At 33.8% G+C, this 20,465-nt stretch overlaps 1 protein-coding gene across 3 annotated transcripts in view; it reads right to left on the reverse strand.

The window, feature by feature from the left end:
- HEATR5A (HEAT repeat containing 5A) overlaps positions 1-20,465 on the reverse strand; it is a 111,806-nt gene that overhangs the window by 33,081 nt on the left and 58,260 nt on the right. For 2 of the 3 annotated variants that reach the window (XM_054577915.1, XM_054577914.1), the window contains exons 15-23: positions 17,013-17,176; positions 16,749-16,924; positions 12,255-12,360; positions 11,471-11,661; positions 10,401-10,557; positions 7,711-7,900; positions 6,432-6,601; positions 3,846-3,872; positions 1,487-1,625 (exon numbers count right to left, since the gene is read on the reverse strand). In XM_054577915.1, coding sequence (XP_054433890.1) covers positions 1,487-1,625; positions 3,846-3,872; positions 6,432-6,601; positions 7,711-7,900; positions 10,401-10,557; positions 11,471-11,661; positions 12,255-12,360; positions 16,749-16,924; positions 17,013-17,176 — 1,320 coding nt within the window. The remainder of the gene's footprint in view (positions 1-1,486; positions 1,626-3,845; positions 3,873-6,431; positions 6,602-7,710; positions 7,901-10,400; positions 10,558-11,470; positions 11,662-12,254; positions 12,361-16,748; positions 16,925-17,012; positions 17,177-20,465) is intronic. The other variant, XM_054577916.1, reaches the window with a different exon arrangement.

Consider the following 20,465-nt stretch of genomic DNA (forward strand, 5'->3'; position numbering starts at 1 on the left):
ATTAGGGTCTAAAGAGGCAGAATAACCAATATACAAATGAGTCATGACTGAATCCTAAATTTGGATGGGGTTGATAGGTTAAGAGACAGCCACTGAAGACATTTTTTTTTTGATAAGTGGGGAAAACTGTGAGAATTGCACCTTTTATGATGTTACTAAATGTTAATTTTATTAGGTGTAGAAATGATGTGAGGTTCTTGGAAAATGCAAACTGAAGCAATGAAGGGTGAACTGTCATATTTGCAGCCTGCCTGAAATGCTCTGGCAAAAGGTTTGTATGTCTGTATGAAAGAGGGAAAGAGATATAAAGTGAGTGTCATAAAGATACTAAGTGGTGAGTCTATATGTTCAATGCACATTTCTTTCAACTTTTCCATGGGTTAGAAAAATTACAAAATTAAAAAAGAAATTATATATGAGTTCTTTATTAATTTTACCTGCATAGCTAATTCAATAATTCTAGGAACACATACCGGCATATGGACACAACCAAAGCCTACAGCAACAGATACATAATTTCAGTGGTGAATATAACCCAAAAGTCACTTTGGGGAGAATATCTCACAGTTAGAAGATTAAAATTTTATGGTTCAGGTAAGTAATTTCATAATAGTTTTCAAATGAGTTGTCCAACCTGTTTGATGACTACTAGTATACCAGTTCAACAATGCTGATTAACTCAAGCCAGAGCATATGTTTCAGTAACAAAACTATAATTTAAAAAGCACAGCATGACAGTAAAACACATTACAGGTCTGAGAACTTTAGAGAGAGGGACACTTTGTGAAGTTTGAGACCTAAATGTGTGACAGCACTTTGGAAACTATATGCCTAGAAGTATGATATTATCATTACTATTTTTGTAGATTGTTTGAATTTATATGCATGTTTGGGTTACTTGCATGTTAAAATGATGAGATATATATTTAAAACCAAGTCTTACTGACAAAGAAATTGTTTAATTCAGCTCTAAAATATAGAAGGGGCAAAAAAATCCTTTAACTTGACACAGACCCATCCATGGAGAATTTTATTAAATGAGACTTTGGGGGAAGAAAGGAACATACGATAAATTACTTAAGGGCTAAATCCAACTTCAATTGACTACTATGAAGACACTTATTCTAATCCCAGTGGCTCTCAAACTTCAGTATACATTAACATAGGAATTATAAAAACATAGATAACAATGCTGGGCTCTATTCCTCTATTTGGAATGGGACCCAACAGCTTACATTTGTTATAAGTTCACAGGTGACGTGGATATTGCTGGTTTGGGGACCTAAGTTTGAGAAGCACTGTTCTAAACCAGTAACATCACTGGTTGGAATTACAGTAATTGTTAGCAATTGTCTCTTGTAGCAGGTTTAAGAGATATTATATGTTCACTTTTAAAATTTGTTTTAAAAGCTCATGTTGACACATGAGATTTAAGATTAAAACAATCATTCTGAGCTGGAGATAAAATTTTAAGGAAAAGAATTACCTGGAGTCAACTCTTCTCTGCTATCCTTAGTAAGCGTAACAGCATGTTCTGAAACTTCAGCTGCTTCCCTCTGCACAAGCTGACGTAAACAGGCTAGTACTGCTCTTCTCAGTAACAAATAGGGACTACAAAGATTCACCTGAAAAATACCATTTGGGAACTGAAAGAGCTGAAATTCTTGCTGGCAACTCAGTAAATCTAATAGTCACTGGACCCCTCCTAATTCTATCCAGCCCATTGTTGGGCTGGATGCAACTTATTAAATACACAGAAATTCAAATTATTCTAGTATATATTTTTTATTACATAACTTAGAAATAACTTAAGAAGTAATATATGTACTCGATTATGCAATTTATAAACAAATCCAAGCAGAAGCCTCTTGACAGGAAGACGTAAGATTTATATGAGCAAAAATAGTTTTGAGAGAAAAGAAATATAATTGATATTTATCTGCAGTTTATACGTGTGTGCTCATGCAATTATAGTTTTTTATGATTCCCTAAGTAGAGATTTACACAAAATTATACAAGCAATATAGTATACTGGTTAAAATGGAGGCTCTGGAGTCAAACTGACTCAGTTTGAGTCCTAGAACCACCACTTCCTAGCTATGTGACCTTGGGCAAGTTCTTTAACCTCTCTGTACCTTAGTTTCCTCATTTGTAAAATGGAGATACCACCCCCATCTTACACGTACGTTGTGAAGTTAATACAAAGAAAAATGCAAAAGTGCTTAGCACAAATACCTGGCAAAGAGTAAATGTTCAATAATGTTAGTTATTATTAATGCAAGTCTCAATCAATAGTATTTCATTCAGATGCCATAAAGGTTAAATAAATGCATTTTTGAATAAAGGCAGAAAGAGTTTTACTCAGAAAACATATTCACCAAAAATGCTCTCTAGAGAGAAACATTATAGATAGCAAAATTTACATACGTATCTACTTATATATGGATCTACATTTATGTACATGGATATGTATGTATCTTAAAGATGTAAAATATTTCTGCTCAGCAACAGACTCAATACACACTCTTTTTACTAAGAAGTGTTTAAACAATGTTAATCTCAACAGATTGTGTTAATGATAGGGTAAATGATATGATTGCTGATATATCTTAAATGAGCAATCAAAACAAGTCAACGGTTTCTGGATACAAATTTTTACTCAGTGATTTCCTAAGTAGAATAAAGTGTAGATCTTTTGAAATTTGTTTTGTTCTAAATATGAAAGTAAAAACCAGTTTGGTATGGCTTAAGACAATGAATGTGTCTTATCATAGTGATTTTCCAAGCAAAACTTGAAAAATAATGGCACAGTTCTTATAATGATCTTTAGATCTGGTGTATATGGGAGAAAACGACTGAAGTAGGTAAGTTTGCTGAAAAGGGCAGAGGCTAAATTCTAAGAAAAAGAGTAGGTGGTGGCAGCTGGCTTTTTGACATATAAAAAGAAACACATGCAAATAGAGCTAAATCCTAAATTTTATCAGAAGCCAAAAGACAGAAAAAGGTTGTAAATATCTCATTGTGAAACATATGGACAGGAAGTGCTTTATAAATATGTTCTATTATATCCTCAAGCCATATCATGAACTCAAAAGTGGAAAGAGAAGAATGCTCTTCACAAAGTACCAAGGTAATGTCATTCCACTCATGTTTAAAAACTGCTGTTAGAAACTATACACAGGATAACAGAGAAGTTAAAATGTAAAAACAGTAAGTTTATTCATGCCCAAGATTATGACTACATTTAACAACAATCACAAAGAAAGCTCTCGACAAGATAATTTTTAAACAAATGTTAATCAATCTTCTAGTTATTTTAACTGGAGTTTTACAAGCATATAATACAAGGCAGGTGCAGCATTATTTGGGCTATTATTATTTCAGAAAGAGCATGCTTAAAAGTACTCTTTTTTTTTTTTTTTGTAGAAAAAAAGATTAAAGGCTGTCACACAAAGCAAAATGGGATGCTTAACATCTCCGTGTCATTCTCCAGCACTTATAATAGAAAGAGGAATAAAGTGGGTTAAGGCAAACAAACCAAACAGGCAAAATACAGAAATTAAATCAAACTGTAATTACAATTCCTTTCTGAAATGAATATATTAAATGAAAATGATGCAAAATTAAGTGCAAGGAGAATATACCAGCTGGAGAAGGTTAGGGAGGATTTTTTAACACTGGTATTAAATAAACACCATGTAACATGCTACACATACTGGGTTTTGCATTAATGGTTAGCTTAGGCAGAGATGCAGAGGAAAACAATAACATCTACAACCAAAAAAATGACAAAGAAACAGCACTGCAAACCTCAAAAAGTCAGGAATTGAGGGTCAGGGACCTACCAACATAGAATTATCCAACAAGATCTCCTGCACAAAAACAAATGACAGACCAGTCAAGACAAAACCAAAAGATAAATACTAGGATGACTTTGACAACACCCAACTAATAATGAAAATACAAATGTTGATAGAGATCTATCATTAAAACTGGCTTAGCTTCAGCTTTACAAATATACCATAAATACTTCATTTTCTAACTTAAAATATGAGTTGAGCTAAGATCTTGAAATAGTCAACTCAAGGTGTAAAGACATAAAATATACAGTAATTTAAAAATGTATATTCGTATACTTAGGTTTTCCTTTGGAATCTCTCATTAAGCTTCAGTAACACAACCAGGCCAGGCAGACATGAGTGATCTGGATTGCATTCACACAGACAGGAGTCCAGCAAGAGGCAAAGTTAATGGTTTGTCTCATCACAAGTTAATTACAGATTTTTTTTTTTACTCCTTGAAGACAGGTTTTAAAACTGAGTGGAGTCAGAAGTGCTAGTGTAGCTAAGGCCATATTCAGAATTGAGGTTAATAGCATGCAGTTAGAAGAAAGTCTTTTCCACTAAGACTTTTTCTTAACGATGAAAGAGGTATTCTGAATATTCAGTGAATTTCAATTAATATGAAAACATTTCATGCTAAATAATTATATTCTTTGTAGAAAAGAAACTTACTACAGGGAATACTCTAAAATGTAATAATAAATTCAATGTGATATATTTAGAATAAGCTTTAATAACCAAAATTTAAGACACAAAATTAACATACTATAGTGATAATTTTTGAATATGATTTCTGTGTAAGAAAAAATCATTTTACATAAATATTATGACTAACATGAATCAGATCTGCAACTGATACTTCTGGTTTTTTCCAACTGTTCTGCATGTACCCACAAGAAAAATCTGATAATGATCTTTCTTCTTTATATGTATACCTTTCTCATCTAGAAAAAAAATAAGTTTGATCAGATCTAATTCACCAAGGATTAGCAGTTAGTCTTACTCTTTACTTTTCTATAAACTTTATTTAATAAATGAATTCCTGTAAAGTTAAGGAAATTTTAAAAGACTATTAATGGAAATTTCCTACTATAATTTAGAAAGAAAAAAATGGCAGCAGCATTATATTTAAATAGAGAGCGAAAGTTAGATCAACTTGCAAAAGAGTAGATATTTTTCAATAATTGTTTTTGGCGGTGGTCCTTCATATATAAAGAATAATATTCTTGGGGAAAAGTTGCAGAGTAGTAAAGGTAAAACCCTTTTTCAGTAAGTGCTATTTTCTCTAATACATATTTAACTCAGACGGAACCAAAGTTTCTACCAGAAAAGTCAGTCATATCTTCTTTTTAAGAGTCTTACATAATCATGATTATCAAAGTCAATACGAAGATAACATAACCTATGTTTAAGGTATACATTAAGAAAATAAAAAACTGCTACTTAGTAAGGGGTTATTAAGTGCCCAGGACATAAACCTTTATTGGCATTATCTTGTGTAACCCTTATGTTCCACAGTCAAGGGAGCTGAGGCTGGAAGAGGTCATGGGACTTTCCTAGGGCCACCTAACTAGGAGGTAACAGAGCTAGGAGCTATTCATAACTATAAAGTCAGTTGGGAATAATGAAATGAGGACTGGAAAAGTCCAAGTTCAACTGGAAGAACCCAAGTTCAGAAACATGGATTCTAGACTTAAAGCTATCAAAACCTAGTCCAAATTATTTGACTATTTTGGTCCTCAGTTTATCTTTTTATTAAGAAGATTGATTTTAATGCTATTTGAGGTTCTTTCAAGGTCTGAAATGCTACATATTTTGCCTCAAGTTTGAAAATGAAAGATATGTCTAAATAAAGTAATAATTCCCAAATGTCATGTTACTAATGGGAGTGTGTTATGAACACTGCAGGGGTAGAAAAAGTTAAAAAGAAATGGTGTCAGTTTTCAATCCAAGAGTAACAATTTTGAGACAAGTCCAGAAAGAAACTAGTGATGCTTAAAGTCAATCTTAAAACACTGATGATTATGAATCACCTATATTCATTAGAAACATTAGTAGAGCCAAGATATTGATGCATATGCTGCTAGAATATTAAGGAAAAAAATGTTATGTGCCCATTTGGGATCAAAAGGACTTTGTACATAATAATTTGGAACAGAGAAAAAAGAAAAGCCCTGACTGGTGTGGCTCAGTGGGCTGGGCATTGCCCTGTAAACTGAAGGGTTGGCATTTCAATTCCCAGTCAGGGCACATGCCTGGGTTGCAGGTCAGGTCCCTGGTTAGGGGCATGCGAGAGGCAACCGATTGATGTTTCTCTCTCACATCGATGTTTTTCTCCCTCCCTTCCCTCTCTCTAACAACAAATAAAATCTTTTAAAAAAAGAAATTTGACATTTCTTTAGGGAAAAAAAGAGAAAGAGGAAAAAAATGTTACCACATAAATTGCTTATATAAAAATTGGCCCCTCACTCCCTGAAAAAGACTAGAATGGAAGGAAAATAGCTATTGTACACAGTCTAGAGAATAATTAAAATAAATCTAAGTTTCCAATAAAAGAAACTAAAGACTCATTTATAATTTTGTACTCACACAGAGACGGCTGACCAGGCTAGACAAATTGACATGTCGTGGAGCAAACATATGAAGCTGCTGAAGGCAAGAGATGGCCTGAGCTTGAACAAGGCAGTCTGGGTTATCTTGCATCACTGCACAGCCCAACAGACAGGAAGTCCTTAATGTTGAAATTGAAGTACTATTACCTAAAATAAAAGCAGAACGCTTTTTATTAACTGGCCTATAAGATCATTGCTCTTTAAACATGTATTACTAGGTTAAAATTTTTTTTTCCAATTTTAAATTTAAGACTGTGAAGTAAATTTCTTCTACAAAAGCAGGGATAATCCAAATGAAAGATTTTTAGATGATTGTTAGTTATTCTTAGTCTGAAAGGCTTATAGCAACACAAATGATTTGGCAAAGTAAAACCTAAGACTACCCCCTGGCTGGTGCAGCTCAGTGGATTCATCACTGGCCTGCAAACTGAGAGGTTGCTGGTTCGATTCCCAGTCAGGGTATATGCCTGGGTTGCAGGCCAGGTCCCCAGTTGGGGGCGTGTGAAAGACAACCAATTGATGTTTCTCTCCCTCTATTTCTCCCCCCATTCTCCTCTTTCTAAAAATAAAAAAATTAAATAAAATCTTAAACAAAACCCTAAGACTACCTGTAGATTACACTAAATTATCATGAGAAGTGGAATTAGAAATTGCTAATAACTTAGCTCTGCTTGTATTAGTTGAGTTGCTTTTACAGATTGATGGCATATAATATGCATTTGAACAGATCAGAATGAGGTTTTGGACATAGTCATTTAATTCTTAAAAGAGATTAAGTTCTTGATTTTACTTCATGTCTGTGATTTTAATTGTTAAGAGAAGCATTTTTAGGACATATCAAATCTTTCTAAATATAAATTCTTGTTTTTTCAAGGTAAGAGAAATCAGATTGAATGGCATTTATTTAACAAAATATAGTTGAGCACACTATGTGCCAACCACAAAGGCTTTTCAATTTTTCCCTCATTTGATAGAGGAGAAAATCAAAGCCCAGAGATTTAAGAATTTGCCAAAGGTCTTCCAATTAGGTAGTGGTAGAGTTTACATTAACTATCAGTTTCTAAGTTAGTTTCCTATTATGTCATCATCAGGGATTCCAATCTTCCCAAGAGGACTCTCAACATCCTGCCAATATATTTGAACAGAACATGCTGTTAAAATTTCACTTCAATGATAAGTATTTGATTCAGTCATTTTTTAAATTCATTTTTATATGTATATTTTCATGTGAACATCACAAAAACAACTATGCATACCTTGTAGTTCTGGACCTAAAGTAGTAATAAGGGCATTCAAACAACGACCAAGACTTTGATGAACTTCAGCATGAGTAGGAGGCACATTTAATAACAACATTATAACAAGAGAAAGGGTAGGTTCTACATGTATATAATAGAGAGGGCCAGCAGAATCAATTATCAATGATAGAGCATGTAGTGCCCAGGTCTGTGAAGACAGAAAAAATTTTTTTTAATGTTACAGCAGCATTAAGAAATATAAAACATAATGAATTATTCTTTCATTGAAGCAAGTGATAAAGTAATGGCAAAGCAAATAACTTCTATGCTATTTCTTCAGTCTAATGCTCTCCCAGCTGAGCTATTTTGGCCCTTTTGTGTGCTATTTCTAACTTGGAAAGAGAAATGATGATATTTTTTGTCTTTAAATATCCAGCAAAAGAAATCCTGAGAAACAATCATCTAATTTGGAATGGTATATTTAGATATATCTCAGCCTAAGAATTCCAAGATAAAATTTGGTTCTTTGGCTAACAGCTTGAACTAAGTTTAGTTTGTTGAATATTGCTTATTGTTTTATCTATATAGAGAACAAAAATTCAAGTTTGTAAAAGACGCAACAAAATTTACAACTACATATAATAACATAAACAAATCTCTCAATGTTAAAGAAAGCTAGACATAAAAGAGTACATATTATATGATTCTACTGATATAAAATTCTGGGGTACTGATAATGTTCTGTTTATTGATCTAGGTATTGGATACATGGTGTATTCAGTTTGAGATTCTACTCAGAGATGGACACTTATGACAGGTGCACTTTTATAAAAATATTTATAAAATACATACTTATTTTTATATAAATATGTATTTTATATATAAATATATAGTAAAGATATATTTATACATGTATACTAAACAGAAAAAATGCCCTTGAGCCAAATTTGGACTGCCACATGTTTTTATAAATAAAGTTTTACTGAAACAAAACCATGTTCATTCATTTATATATTATCTATGGCTGCTTCCCTGCTACAAAGGCAGAACTGAGCAAAAGAGTGTATGACATGTAAAACTTAAATAATTTACTTTCTGACCCCTTAAAGAATAAACTTGACAACTCTGGTTTAAATTATTCAAGGTTGGCCATATGCTGATCACTGAAATTGGATAATGGGTATAATAGGTTCATTAAAGTATACTCTCAACTTTTATGTATGTTTGAATTTTCCATAAGAAGTATATAAAAAGTTCTCTCCTCAGGTAATAAGTTACAAAGTGTTACTCCTTTTATCAATGGATGTGTAAGAAATCTTACGGTACTTTAAATGCTACAAAAATAAATTCCTGTTAATTGAGAGACAGCAGCAATCAAGAAGAGTCAGGTTTGATGATACTGGAAACTATGGAATGAAGCATTTAAATTAATCAATAAAAAAGTATTCAATATAAAAGTATGTGCATTCTGAACAGACTTCTTGAATGAAAAGAGAAATATAATAAATAGAAGTGAAAAGTACTGTACTAAAAAGAAGGATGAAAGAATGGAACACCTTGTAAGTCAACTCAAGTACTAGATGATATGGAGGAGACTATTAATAATATGGTAATTCCAAGAATGAAAGCTGATTGTGGATTAGAGATATTGAAGTTTGACAAGGATGTGGTTAAACAGTATCTTAGAATACTAAAAAAACTGTATTAGCAGATAGGAATTGGGGGAAGAGCAACAGGAAAAAAGTAAGTGCAGACATGAGAATAATATGTGTGGGATAAAAGGTAGATCATTTAGAGAGAATACCAGTACTTTGGGATAATGAGAGATAAGGTTCCTGGATCAGTTGATGAAACTTAAATGAGAAGTTGATTTAAGAAGCAATAAGCAGCTTTTCAGTTTTTCAGCTTTTCAGTAGGGAAGTGGCAAGATGAAAGTCTTTCAGGAAAACCAATTTGGCTTCATATCTAGGGAGAGTTGAAAAGAAAAAAACCTAAAAGTAAAGTGACCAGGTAGGAGGCCATCACAGTAAATAAAGACACACAGGAAATAGAGGTAAGAAGAGTAAAAGAGCAGGAAGACTAACAGTCACTCAAGATTTGATTAACATTCCAGGAAAATTATGATTTAGACAGAAATGGGTAACATGTGTAACAATTTAGTAAAGTGGTTAAGAACACGGATTTAGATTCTCTGACTTGTTCTTAACCTGAGTTACTTAGCTTCTTTAAGCATCAGTCTTCTTTCTGTATAATGGGAATATACACTCTAGATTATTGTGAGGACTAAATATATTAATATGTTTATAACATAATATAATGCCTGGTACCTATTTAAAAGATTTTTTTAAATTTATTGATTTGAGAGAGAAGGAGTGAGAGAAGGTGTGAGGGGAGGAGGGAGGAAGGGAGGGAGAGAGAGAGAAATATTGATTTGTTGTTCCAATTTATTTACGCATTCATTGGCTGCTTCTTGTATTAAGCTCTCCAAAAGAGTAGATGTTATCATTAAGAGGGCAGGGAGATTCTCTCTCAGAAAAAGATATCGAATTCGACTTTAGACATTGAGAGTGAAGTAAAAATAGTGAGATTTAAATTTTAAAAATCCATCATGGTTAAAAATGGCTTTGATACTTATTGAGAGGGGATTATTTACAATTACTAATGGTCAATAAAAAGATAATGTGCATTATCTACAAAAGGGTACCTACCTGCACATCAGGAGAAGTGCTGTCCTGAGACAAAGTATAAAGGATTCCCACACAAGGATTCAAATGTTGAGAACTTACTCCGCCTAAATACCTATGGAGGGTTCCTAAAGCCAATGAATGCCCTGTTCTGGTAACCGCGTCCCTTGCTGATTTCAGTCTGTAATTATGGAAATAAAAATAAATGATAATCACTGAAGCAAAACTATTGCATGTTACTGTCACTTAGATAAAACTTTTTGTATGACTAGTTCCAAAATTCAGAAATATATATTTACTGTTAAGTGACAAAAAAAAAAAAAAAAAAATCTGAAATAACCAGAAAGGTATCTTGCAAAGAAATAAATTAAAAAAAAAAAAAATCTTCACATTATTAATGATTATGTAGGTAAAAAGAATTTCAATGTCTTTCAGAGATACAGATACATTAAATTTATATGAAGAGCATTCTTAGTTTATTAAGCTACATTTAAAAAACTCAGATTGCTGAGATACTTTAAATCCAGATAGAGTTCAACTCAAGAACTTTGATTTTAAAATTAAATGTAATAGGAGAAATTAATATTTATTAGTAATTTTCTTATATATTGTTTGCTAATTTAAGCCCTTTACATTTAGTCCTTTAATCCTCCCAACCTTGAGATTCATATTATTATCAGTTCCTTTTTACATATGAGGAAACGAAATATGATAGGTAAAGTAACTAGTGCAAAGTAACCATCTATTAAATGGAAGAGTTGGGATTTGAACCGAATTAGGAATCTACTCCAGATTTCAAACTCTTAACTAAATCACATATACATATTCAGTAGACTAGAGGGTCAAAGTGCTACCTACATTACTACCACCACTATTACTATAACTTTATCTATCTATCTATCTATCTATCTATCTATATACATTACTAATCTAACCATGAACTTTCATTTTGTGGTTATTTTATTTTTTTATTACTTTAATTATTTATTACCTCATTTACCTGAATGCTCTAGAGTAGTTAGGGCAGTATTAACAACCTTCTATATGCAGTTTTGACACATAGTCTAGAAATATTCAATGAGAAATTCACTTACTTGTCGAAGCTAACTTGAGCTAATGAGGCAGTAAAAGGTCCATCATCAACTACTTGGGCTAACCTGGCCCATGCCTCTGCAGCTGCACATCTCAAGAGGGGGTTAGGACTTTCTAAGGCGCCCATCACTAATGCTAGGGCAGGTCTTCTCATTTCTTCTGGACCCAAACTTCCTTTGGAGCCAGCCGCATACTAAAATATATAAAGAATAATACAAATTGAAAACGGCAGTGAATTTTTTTTAACTAATTTGGAATGTATAATCTGGTTAACTAAATATGTTCACGCTTGGCTTACTACTTAAGAAACATCTCTTTGTTGTCTTGTATGTGCCCTGACTGAGGATCGAACTGGCAACCTTGGCATATTAGGACAAAGCTCTAACCAAATGAGCTGCCTGGCCAGGGCCAGAATAGTAATGGGGATTTCCATAAAATATATGACCAATAAAGTCTATTATATTTTACTGAGAAACAACAGTTATAAATGTTCACAAAGAGCCAGATACGGTCCAAAAGCCATAGTCTGCCAATCCCTGGTCTAGGATATTGGGTTCAGTGGGTTAAGGCATGGCTCCAAGCCAAGATTATCTGCCAAACAAGTTTTATATGTAGAAAAGTAAAAAGGAAATCATAAATCCTAAAACATTTTCATCAGGAGATTAAGAAAAATGAGGGATGGGTGAAGTAATGACCCTTTAAAAACACCTTCTTCTACCCTACCTAGTTGACCATATGTTTAAAACTGGAAAATCAAGCAAATGAGAGTTTAAAAAATAGAATTACCTTCAAGAAACTAGAAACTGAAGAAACAACATGTAACTGGACTACTTGTTGACGAGCTCCTTTTGTGCGCTTTATACTGTCCAAAAGCTGTTCCAATGTAAGAAGCCTAAAATCAGAAACAAAAGATTCGAAGGCATGTTAAAAAGACATTGGATTTGTCAATCAAGATAAAGGCAAAGGGCAGTACTAAGTATCATACTGCTCATTTGTTTAGTTTCATTATTTTGTTGGAACTACTAAAATGTTGAACACACTGGAGCATTTTAGGAAAAGAAAATATATCAGAACCAAAGCAAAAATATTTTGATTATGTGTCACTCTGACAGGGGGAGAGAATCACTATTTTGTAAAAACAACCGCAAATGAATGTTATCACTTGCTAAAGAGTAACATGAGCAAATTCAACTTTTCAGCAATTATTTTCTAAACAAAGAATATCCCAAAAGTTACTTGCATCAATTTTTTGTTCTTAATGGCAAGACTTAATTGGACTCAAAGACATTGCTTCATTTGAAAGGTGCTTCATCAACTTTACCCTGAAATAGACTTTAAAAATGTACTTGAGTAATGAAAAGCAAGGGCCTACAACCAAGGTTGCTCTACCCAGCAAGGCTCTCGATGAAGTAAAAGAGTGAGAAAGAGAAAAACACAGGTATAAAGAGAAAAAATGAATAAGTTTCTATCAGTAATAACTCTCAATGTAAATGGACTAAATGCCCCAATCAAGAGACACAGGGTAGCTGAATGGATAAGAAAACATGACCCACACATATGCTGCCTACAAGAGACCCACCTCAGAGCAAGAGACCTGCACAGATTGAAAGTAAAGGGATGGAAAAAAATATTCCAAGCAAATGGGCAAGAGAAAAAGGCCGGGGTTGCCATACTTGTATCAAAGTAGATTTCAAAACAAAGGCCATAAAGAGACCCAGAGGGGCACTTTATAATACTTAAAGGAAGAATCTATCAAGAAGACATAAACATTGTAAACTTATATGCTCCCAATATAGGCGCCCCCAAGTATATAAGGAAATTGTTGGACGACTTCAAAAAAGATATAGACAGCAACACACTGATAGCAGGGGATTTCAACACCCCACTGTCAAAAATGGACAGTTCTTCCAAACAAAACATTAATAAAGATATTGTGCAGCTGAATGACACACTGAATCTAATAGACTTAACTGACATATATAGAACCTTACATCCCAAAGAAGAAAAATACACATTCTTTTCAAATGCTCATGGCATTTTTCAAAGATAGACCACATGATAGGACACAAAGCAAACCTCAGCAAATTCAGGAAAACTGAAATGATACCAAACTTTTTCTCGGACCACAAGGGCTTCAAACCGGAAATCAATCTCAAAGAGAAACTTCAAAAACTTGCAAACTCATGGAGACTGAACAGTACACTATTAAACAATGAATGGGTCAATAATGAGATAAGAGAAGAAATCAAAAAACTTCTGGAAACACATGAAAATGAACAGACAACAGTCCAAAACCTATGGGACACAGCAAAGGCGGTCCTGAGAGGGAAGTTCATAGCAATACAGGCTTACCTAAAAAAGACAGAAACATTTCAAATAAAAGACCTAACACTACAACTTCAAGAACTGGAGAAACAACCACAAATAAATCCCAGAGCAAGTAGAAGGAAGGAAATAGTCAAGATTAGAGGAGAACTGAATGACACAGAGACAAAAAGAACAATTTAAAGGATCAACCAATCGAGAAGCTGGTTCTTTGAAAAGATAAATAAAATTGACAAGCCTTTAAGCAGACTCATCAAAAAAAAAGGGTGAGGACCCAAATTAATAATATCAGAAACGAAAAAGGAGAAATAACAACTGATACCACAGAAATACAAAGGATTGTCAGAAATTACTATGAGCAATTATATGCCGAGAAATTTGAAAGCCTTGATGAAATGGACAACTTTTTAGAAAAGTATAATCTTCCAACACTGAAGGAGGGAGAAACAGAAAGCTTGAACAGACCAGTAACAGCTGGGGTAATGGAAGCAGTAATCAAGAAACTCCTGGCACACAAAAGCCCAGGGCCGGACGGTTTCACAGAAGAATTTTACAAAAATTTAAAGAAGAGCTAACCCCTGTCCTTCTCAGACTATTCCAAAAAATCCAAGAGGAGGGAAGACTCCCAGACTCTTTTTATGAGGCCAGCATCACCCTACTCTCAAAACCAGATAAAGACCCTACAAAGAAAGAAAACTACAGGCCAATTTCGCTGATGAACATAGATGCTAAAATCCTCAACAAAATATTGGCAAACCGCATCCAGCAATACATTCAAAAGATTATCCACCACGATCAAGTGGGATTCATCCCAGGCATGCAGGGATGGTTCAATATATGCAAATCAGTAAACATGATACATCACGTAAATAAAAGAAAAGACAAAAACCACATGATCATCTCGATAGAAGCAGAAAAAGCATTCGATAAGGTACAGCACCCACTTATGATCAAAACACTCAGCAAAATGGGAATAAATGGGGCATTTCTCAACATAATAAAGGCCATATATGAAAAGCCTACAGCCAACATCATAATCAACGGGCAAAAACTAAAAGCTTTCCCACTAAGATTGGGAACATGACAAGGATGTCCGCTTTCACCACTTCTTTTCAACATCGTATTGGAAGTCCCAGACCCAGCAGTCAGACAAGAAAAAGAAATAAAAGGCATCCAAATAGGAAAGGAGGAAGTAAAGCTATCATTGTTTGCAGATGACACGATAGTGTACATAGAAAACCCTGCAGACTCTACCAAAAAACTCCTCAACCTAATAAGTGAATTTGGCAAAACAGCAGGATACAAAGTCAATATTCAAAAATCAAAGGCATTTTTGTATACCAGCAATGAAATAGAAGAAGAATTCAGAAAAAAAGTACCATTCGATATAGCAAGAAGAAAAATAAAGTACCTAGGAATAAATTTAACCAAGGAGGTAAAAGACCTGTATGCAGAAAACTATACAACATTGAAGAAAGAAATTAAGGAAAACACAAATAAATGGAAGCATATACCGTGCTCATCGACTGGAAGAATTAATATCATCAAAATGTCCATACTACCCAAAGCAATTTATAGATTCAATGCAATCCCTATTAAGATACCAATGACGCATTTCACAGAAATAGAACAGACATTTCAAAAACTTATATGGAACCGTAAATGACTCCAAATAGCCTCAGCAATTTTGAAAAAGAAAAACAAAGTAGGAGGGATCACAATACCAGACATCAAACTCTACTACAAAGCCACTATACTCAAAACAATCTGGTACTGGCACAAGAACAGACCCATAGACCAGTGGAACAGAATAGAAAGCCCAAAAATAAGCCCAGGACTATATGGGCATCTAATATTTGACAAAGGGGGCAGAAGCATAAAATGGAGCAATAATAGCCTCTTCAACAAATGGTGTTGGGAGAGCTGGATGGCTACATGCAAAAAATTGAAATTGGATCATCAGCTGACACCATACACAAAAATAAACTCAAGGTGGGTAAAAGACTTAAATGTAAGTCGCAACAGGAGAACATTGTAAGAGGAGAACATTGGCAGGAAACTCAGATATCCCACGCAGCAATTTTTTTCACTGATATGTCTCCTAAAGCAAGGGACATAAAGGAAAGAATAAACAAGTGGGACCTCATCAAAATAAGAAACTTCTGCACGGCTAAAGAAAACATCAGCAAAATGAAAAGGGAGCCAACCGTATGGGAAAATATATTTGCTAATGATACATCAGATAGAGGTTTGATCTCCAAAATATATAAAGAACTCACTCGACTCCACTCCAAGAAGACAAACGATCCAATCAAAAAATGGGCAAAGGACCTGGGCAGACGCTTTTCCAAGGAGGAGATACAGAGGGCCCAGAGGCATTTGAAAGGATGGTCGTCATCACTAGCCATCAGAGAAATGCAGATCAAAACCACCATGAGGTATGCATACTGCTGATGATCTGGGCAATTTCACAAGTGTTCTCAGAGTGAACACAAAGATTTGAACTTCTTGATTTGCATGATTCTGTGGGGTTTTCTGGGTCAAGTGAATAGCAACTCATTTTCAGATGTCACTTCAGGCTTTTAGGAAGAAAAATCAGTGTTTTTGTGTCACTGAGTTTTCAGCTGTTTTTTCAGCTAGATAATAAACTAATTGTGGGTATTGTATCCACAATAATGTCTATCAGCTTTTAATTTAATTCAGTCACTTAATTTATTAATTAACTTAATTACTTCTTATTAAATATTAGCCAGGTAAATAAGTAAACAAGAGCCATTATTACCTCACCTTCATCTGTCATCTGTAAGATTATATTAATGAGAACTTCTGACATTCTTCTTAGCCACCAGTTCTCTATTACACATTCACTGCACCAATGACCAGTCTGGAAATATTACATTTCAAGGTAAGTGAATTATTTATTTCAGGGTAAGTGAACTACTGAAGATGGCTTACCTCTGATCTTCACCCACATGAGCAAATACGACTCCAAAGAGTTTGACTGCAGAGCTAATAACTGAAAGTGTTGGAGGTAGGGGCTTAGGCACCGAATTTCCTTCTACCTCATTCTCATAGACAGAATAAGGGTCATACTCCAGACTTCCACAAGCAATACCATTACTAAATAGGAGCTAAAAGGAAAAAATATATATATATGAGGTTTTAAAAACACTGTCCACAAACAGAATCAACCCAAGAGTTACTGAGAAATAACCATACCTGTTCTTCAATAAATCTATGGTCAGTCTCTTGAAGCAAAGGACTTAATAACAAAAGATCATCCTGATGACAGAGCGGTGGGAGTAAGAATGTGGATGCTGCCACCTGGATATCAGGGGCAGTCAAGTCGGCAACCAGCTCTTTGAGGATAGCACAGAGGTTTCCTGTTGAGTCAGAGAAAAAAGAATGCCAGTTAACTAGAGTATGGGGTTAAAAAAAGCCACATCAAGCTCTGATCTACACACTGGGAATCTTTAATCTCTCACAGCCAGAATTTATATACCTCATCCTTGAAAAATGCCCAACAAGCGAATGGCTCAACTATGTGTTGCTGCTGGTTGCAAGATTAAGAATGGACACTGAAAAGACACCTCAGTGTATATGTGTGCGTTAACCTTATGTTATTAAATACTATGATCATTTTAAATAAAATTACATAAAGTACAAAAACACAATAAAGACAGACAAATAGGTTTAGAAAACACAGTCTGGAAAAAATTTATAAGCATTAGATATGTTTTTGTCATGGCAAGTTTCAAGCAGATACAAAAGTAGACATAATAGTATTATGACACCCCAACTCTCCACTGTCTAGCATAAGACTGTCATTCATCTTGACTGGATGGATAAATCTAATTTGACCTATAGTCCTCTTTACTATCTCAACATTCCCTATGTTATTTTGAAGCAAACCCTAGAAAAAATATAATTACACTGTGTATCCCTAAAGTTAATGATGTTTTAAACAATTCATTATCATGTTTTAAAAACCACTAAACAATACCCACTTAGTGTTTAAATTTTCAATTGTCTCAAATGTCTGTTTTTGTTTGCTTTTGTTTGAGTCGAGATCTAAGTCTACATGTTGTAGCTAGTTGATATACCTTAAGTCTCTTTCAATCTATTCTTCCTCCCCACCAATCCCCTGGTAATTTATTTAAAGAAACGAGGTTCTCTGTACCGTAGAAGTTTCTACAGTTTGCAATTTTATGACTATAGCCCCTGATCCTCAGTGAGTTTATTCCTCCACCAGGTGTATTTTTTTGTAATTTGGATCTAGAGAGGATTCTTTTTTTGGTGTGTTTGTTTTGGCTGCCAAGCTAGTTCACAGGTGGCACTGTAATCGTCTATAAGACATAAGACAAGATATTGCTATCTCTCTTATATGTACATCTTTGAAAAACTGGTCCATTTCTCTCATTGACCCAAATTAACCTTTCGAAGATATTTATCCTAATTTCTGATAAATTATCAATAGCAAATGATATTCACCTACAGCATAAATGGCTTTGTCAGTGTGTATTTTAAATACGTTAGGAATGAGTAAAAAGCGCCTTAGAGAAACACTCACTTTTGTGTTTCTTTGAGCAACATCATTGCAATGAAATGAAGATGGGGTGATGTCTGCTTTTTACTAATGGCAGGATGTGTTAGGGAGGGTTCACCTACTGTCACTTTTTGTATCATTAGTAGCAATAAAAATAATAACAACAAATATTTACTGAAGATGTAATACCTGTCAGTAAATGGCCTAAAAGCTGTATACATAGTTTTCATAAGCACCTCACGAGGTCCAGTTACTATTGTTATTTTCTAGGTGAGGAAACAGGAACAGAGATTTTCATTGCTCAAGATAACAGCGACTGCATGGCTGTTAGGCTGAAACATATGCAGTCCAGGCTCCAGAAGGTGAGCTTTAAACTACCATGCTCAATCATTCATTAATTCAAACTTATTTAAGATGACACTTTGTTTAATAAAAATAAAAATATTTTATTATATTTAATCCTCCCTTATAGAAGATACTAAATACAGAACACAAATATATACATATAACTATAAAATGAGGGTAGGAAGTACTATGTTTCATTAAAGATGAAAACAAAAGTACTGCTAAAGTTAGGAAAAGGAGAGATTATACACAGAACTGGGAAGGATGGACAGGGATCACAGGAAGCTTAATGAAGCAAATGAGAGTTACTCAAAGGAAAGTCTTTTAGCTTAACTGACAATATAGGATTCTGAAAAAATAATTTTGTTGGCAGTACAATATGCAAGGTATTTTTTAAAAAATTTCATTTACTTACTTTTTTTTTTAGAGAGAGGGGAAGGGAGGGAGAGAAACACCAATGCATGGTTTCCTCTTGCATGCCCACAACTGGGGACCTGTCCTGAAACACAGGCATGTGCCCTGACTGGATATTGAACCAGCAATCTTTTGGTTCACAGGCTGGTGCTCAATCCACTGAGCCACACCAGCCAGGGCTGCAAGGTATGTTTGAAATTACAGCTAAATGTGAAAACTGGCAAATTCCTATTTCTCACTTAAAGTGACTGTTTCACAACTGTCCCTGAACAAAATACAGATAATTCTATTTTAAAATGCAAATAAGCTTGTTTTATAAATACATTATTGGCTTTCTGATGCAGATGAGAACAAATTTCAGTGTAGAGAATATTCTAATAATCTAAGAATTTTTATTTAAGAAATTCTTAAATATGCCCTATGTATCAAAGCCAACTTCTTACTATGTATTATAAGGTTACTTTTTGACAACCGTTGTACCAACTGGTATCATCAAAACTCTCTAAAATGAGACCTTAAACCTTTTGTTTTGTTGTTTAGCCATATTTTCTGAGTTAATTAGATACATAACTTTAAAGACCTATTTCCTTTTTTGTTAAAGATTAGAAATTACTATAGGTTAATATTGTACTATGAGCTATGTTATTAAAATGTCAAAGATATACTGATAGCAAAGTTCTGATGTCATGTGCCATTCACAGGCTGGGGCAAAAGTAGGTTTACAGTTCTATGTGATACAGTTTATTCTTGCATTGTTATTTATTAATTATTGTATTACTTTCCATGTGAACTGTAAACCTATTTTTGTCACATCCTGTACATTATATAAATCTATGAAACAGAATCATTTAAAAAGAAACCAAAAGTCCTTCAGGAAAAAGTCCTTAAGTCTATTCCCAATAGTTGTAAAGATGGAAAAAAGACAGACATAACAGCAAATTATTATTTTTGTTTAAAATAAAAATGTTAATACATTTGTATTTTTGTTTTTTCTATAACATATACTCATAGGTTACTTAATTCATGTTAGAAAAAGATAAACCTGAAAAAGACAAAGAAGGTGAATGTAGATTTTCTATTTACAAGAAATTCATATTAACTCCTGACTTTGTTTCCCAATGAACACTCTGGAATTGATTTAAAATCTATAGTTATATGTTTGTTATTTTATCAGGACACCCGATTGCATTACTAAATTTCAATTCTGAGGCAATACAAAACTTTGTTTTTCTCCTTAATTTAGGTCCTTCAAGGGTAGACATCATTTATCAGAAGATAGACTAGGTTATAAGTTGCTATTCCTAAATATTTAATGAACCCTTGGAAAAAATCAATTTTTCATCTGTAGATGAATATAAATTTCAAAA

Source organism: Pteronotus mesoamericanus, unplaced genomic scaffold, assembly GCF_021234165.1.
Source record: "Pteronotus mesoamericanus isolate MK-2021 breed Mesoamerican mustached bat unplaced genomic scaffold, CSHL_Meso_final contig_46, whole genome shotgun sequence".
Taxonomy (NCBI): domain Eukaryota; kingdom Metazoa; phylum Chordata; class Mammalia; order Chiroptera; family Mormoopidae; genus Pteronotus; species Pteronotus mesoamericanus.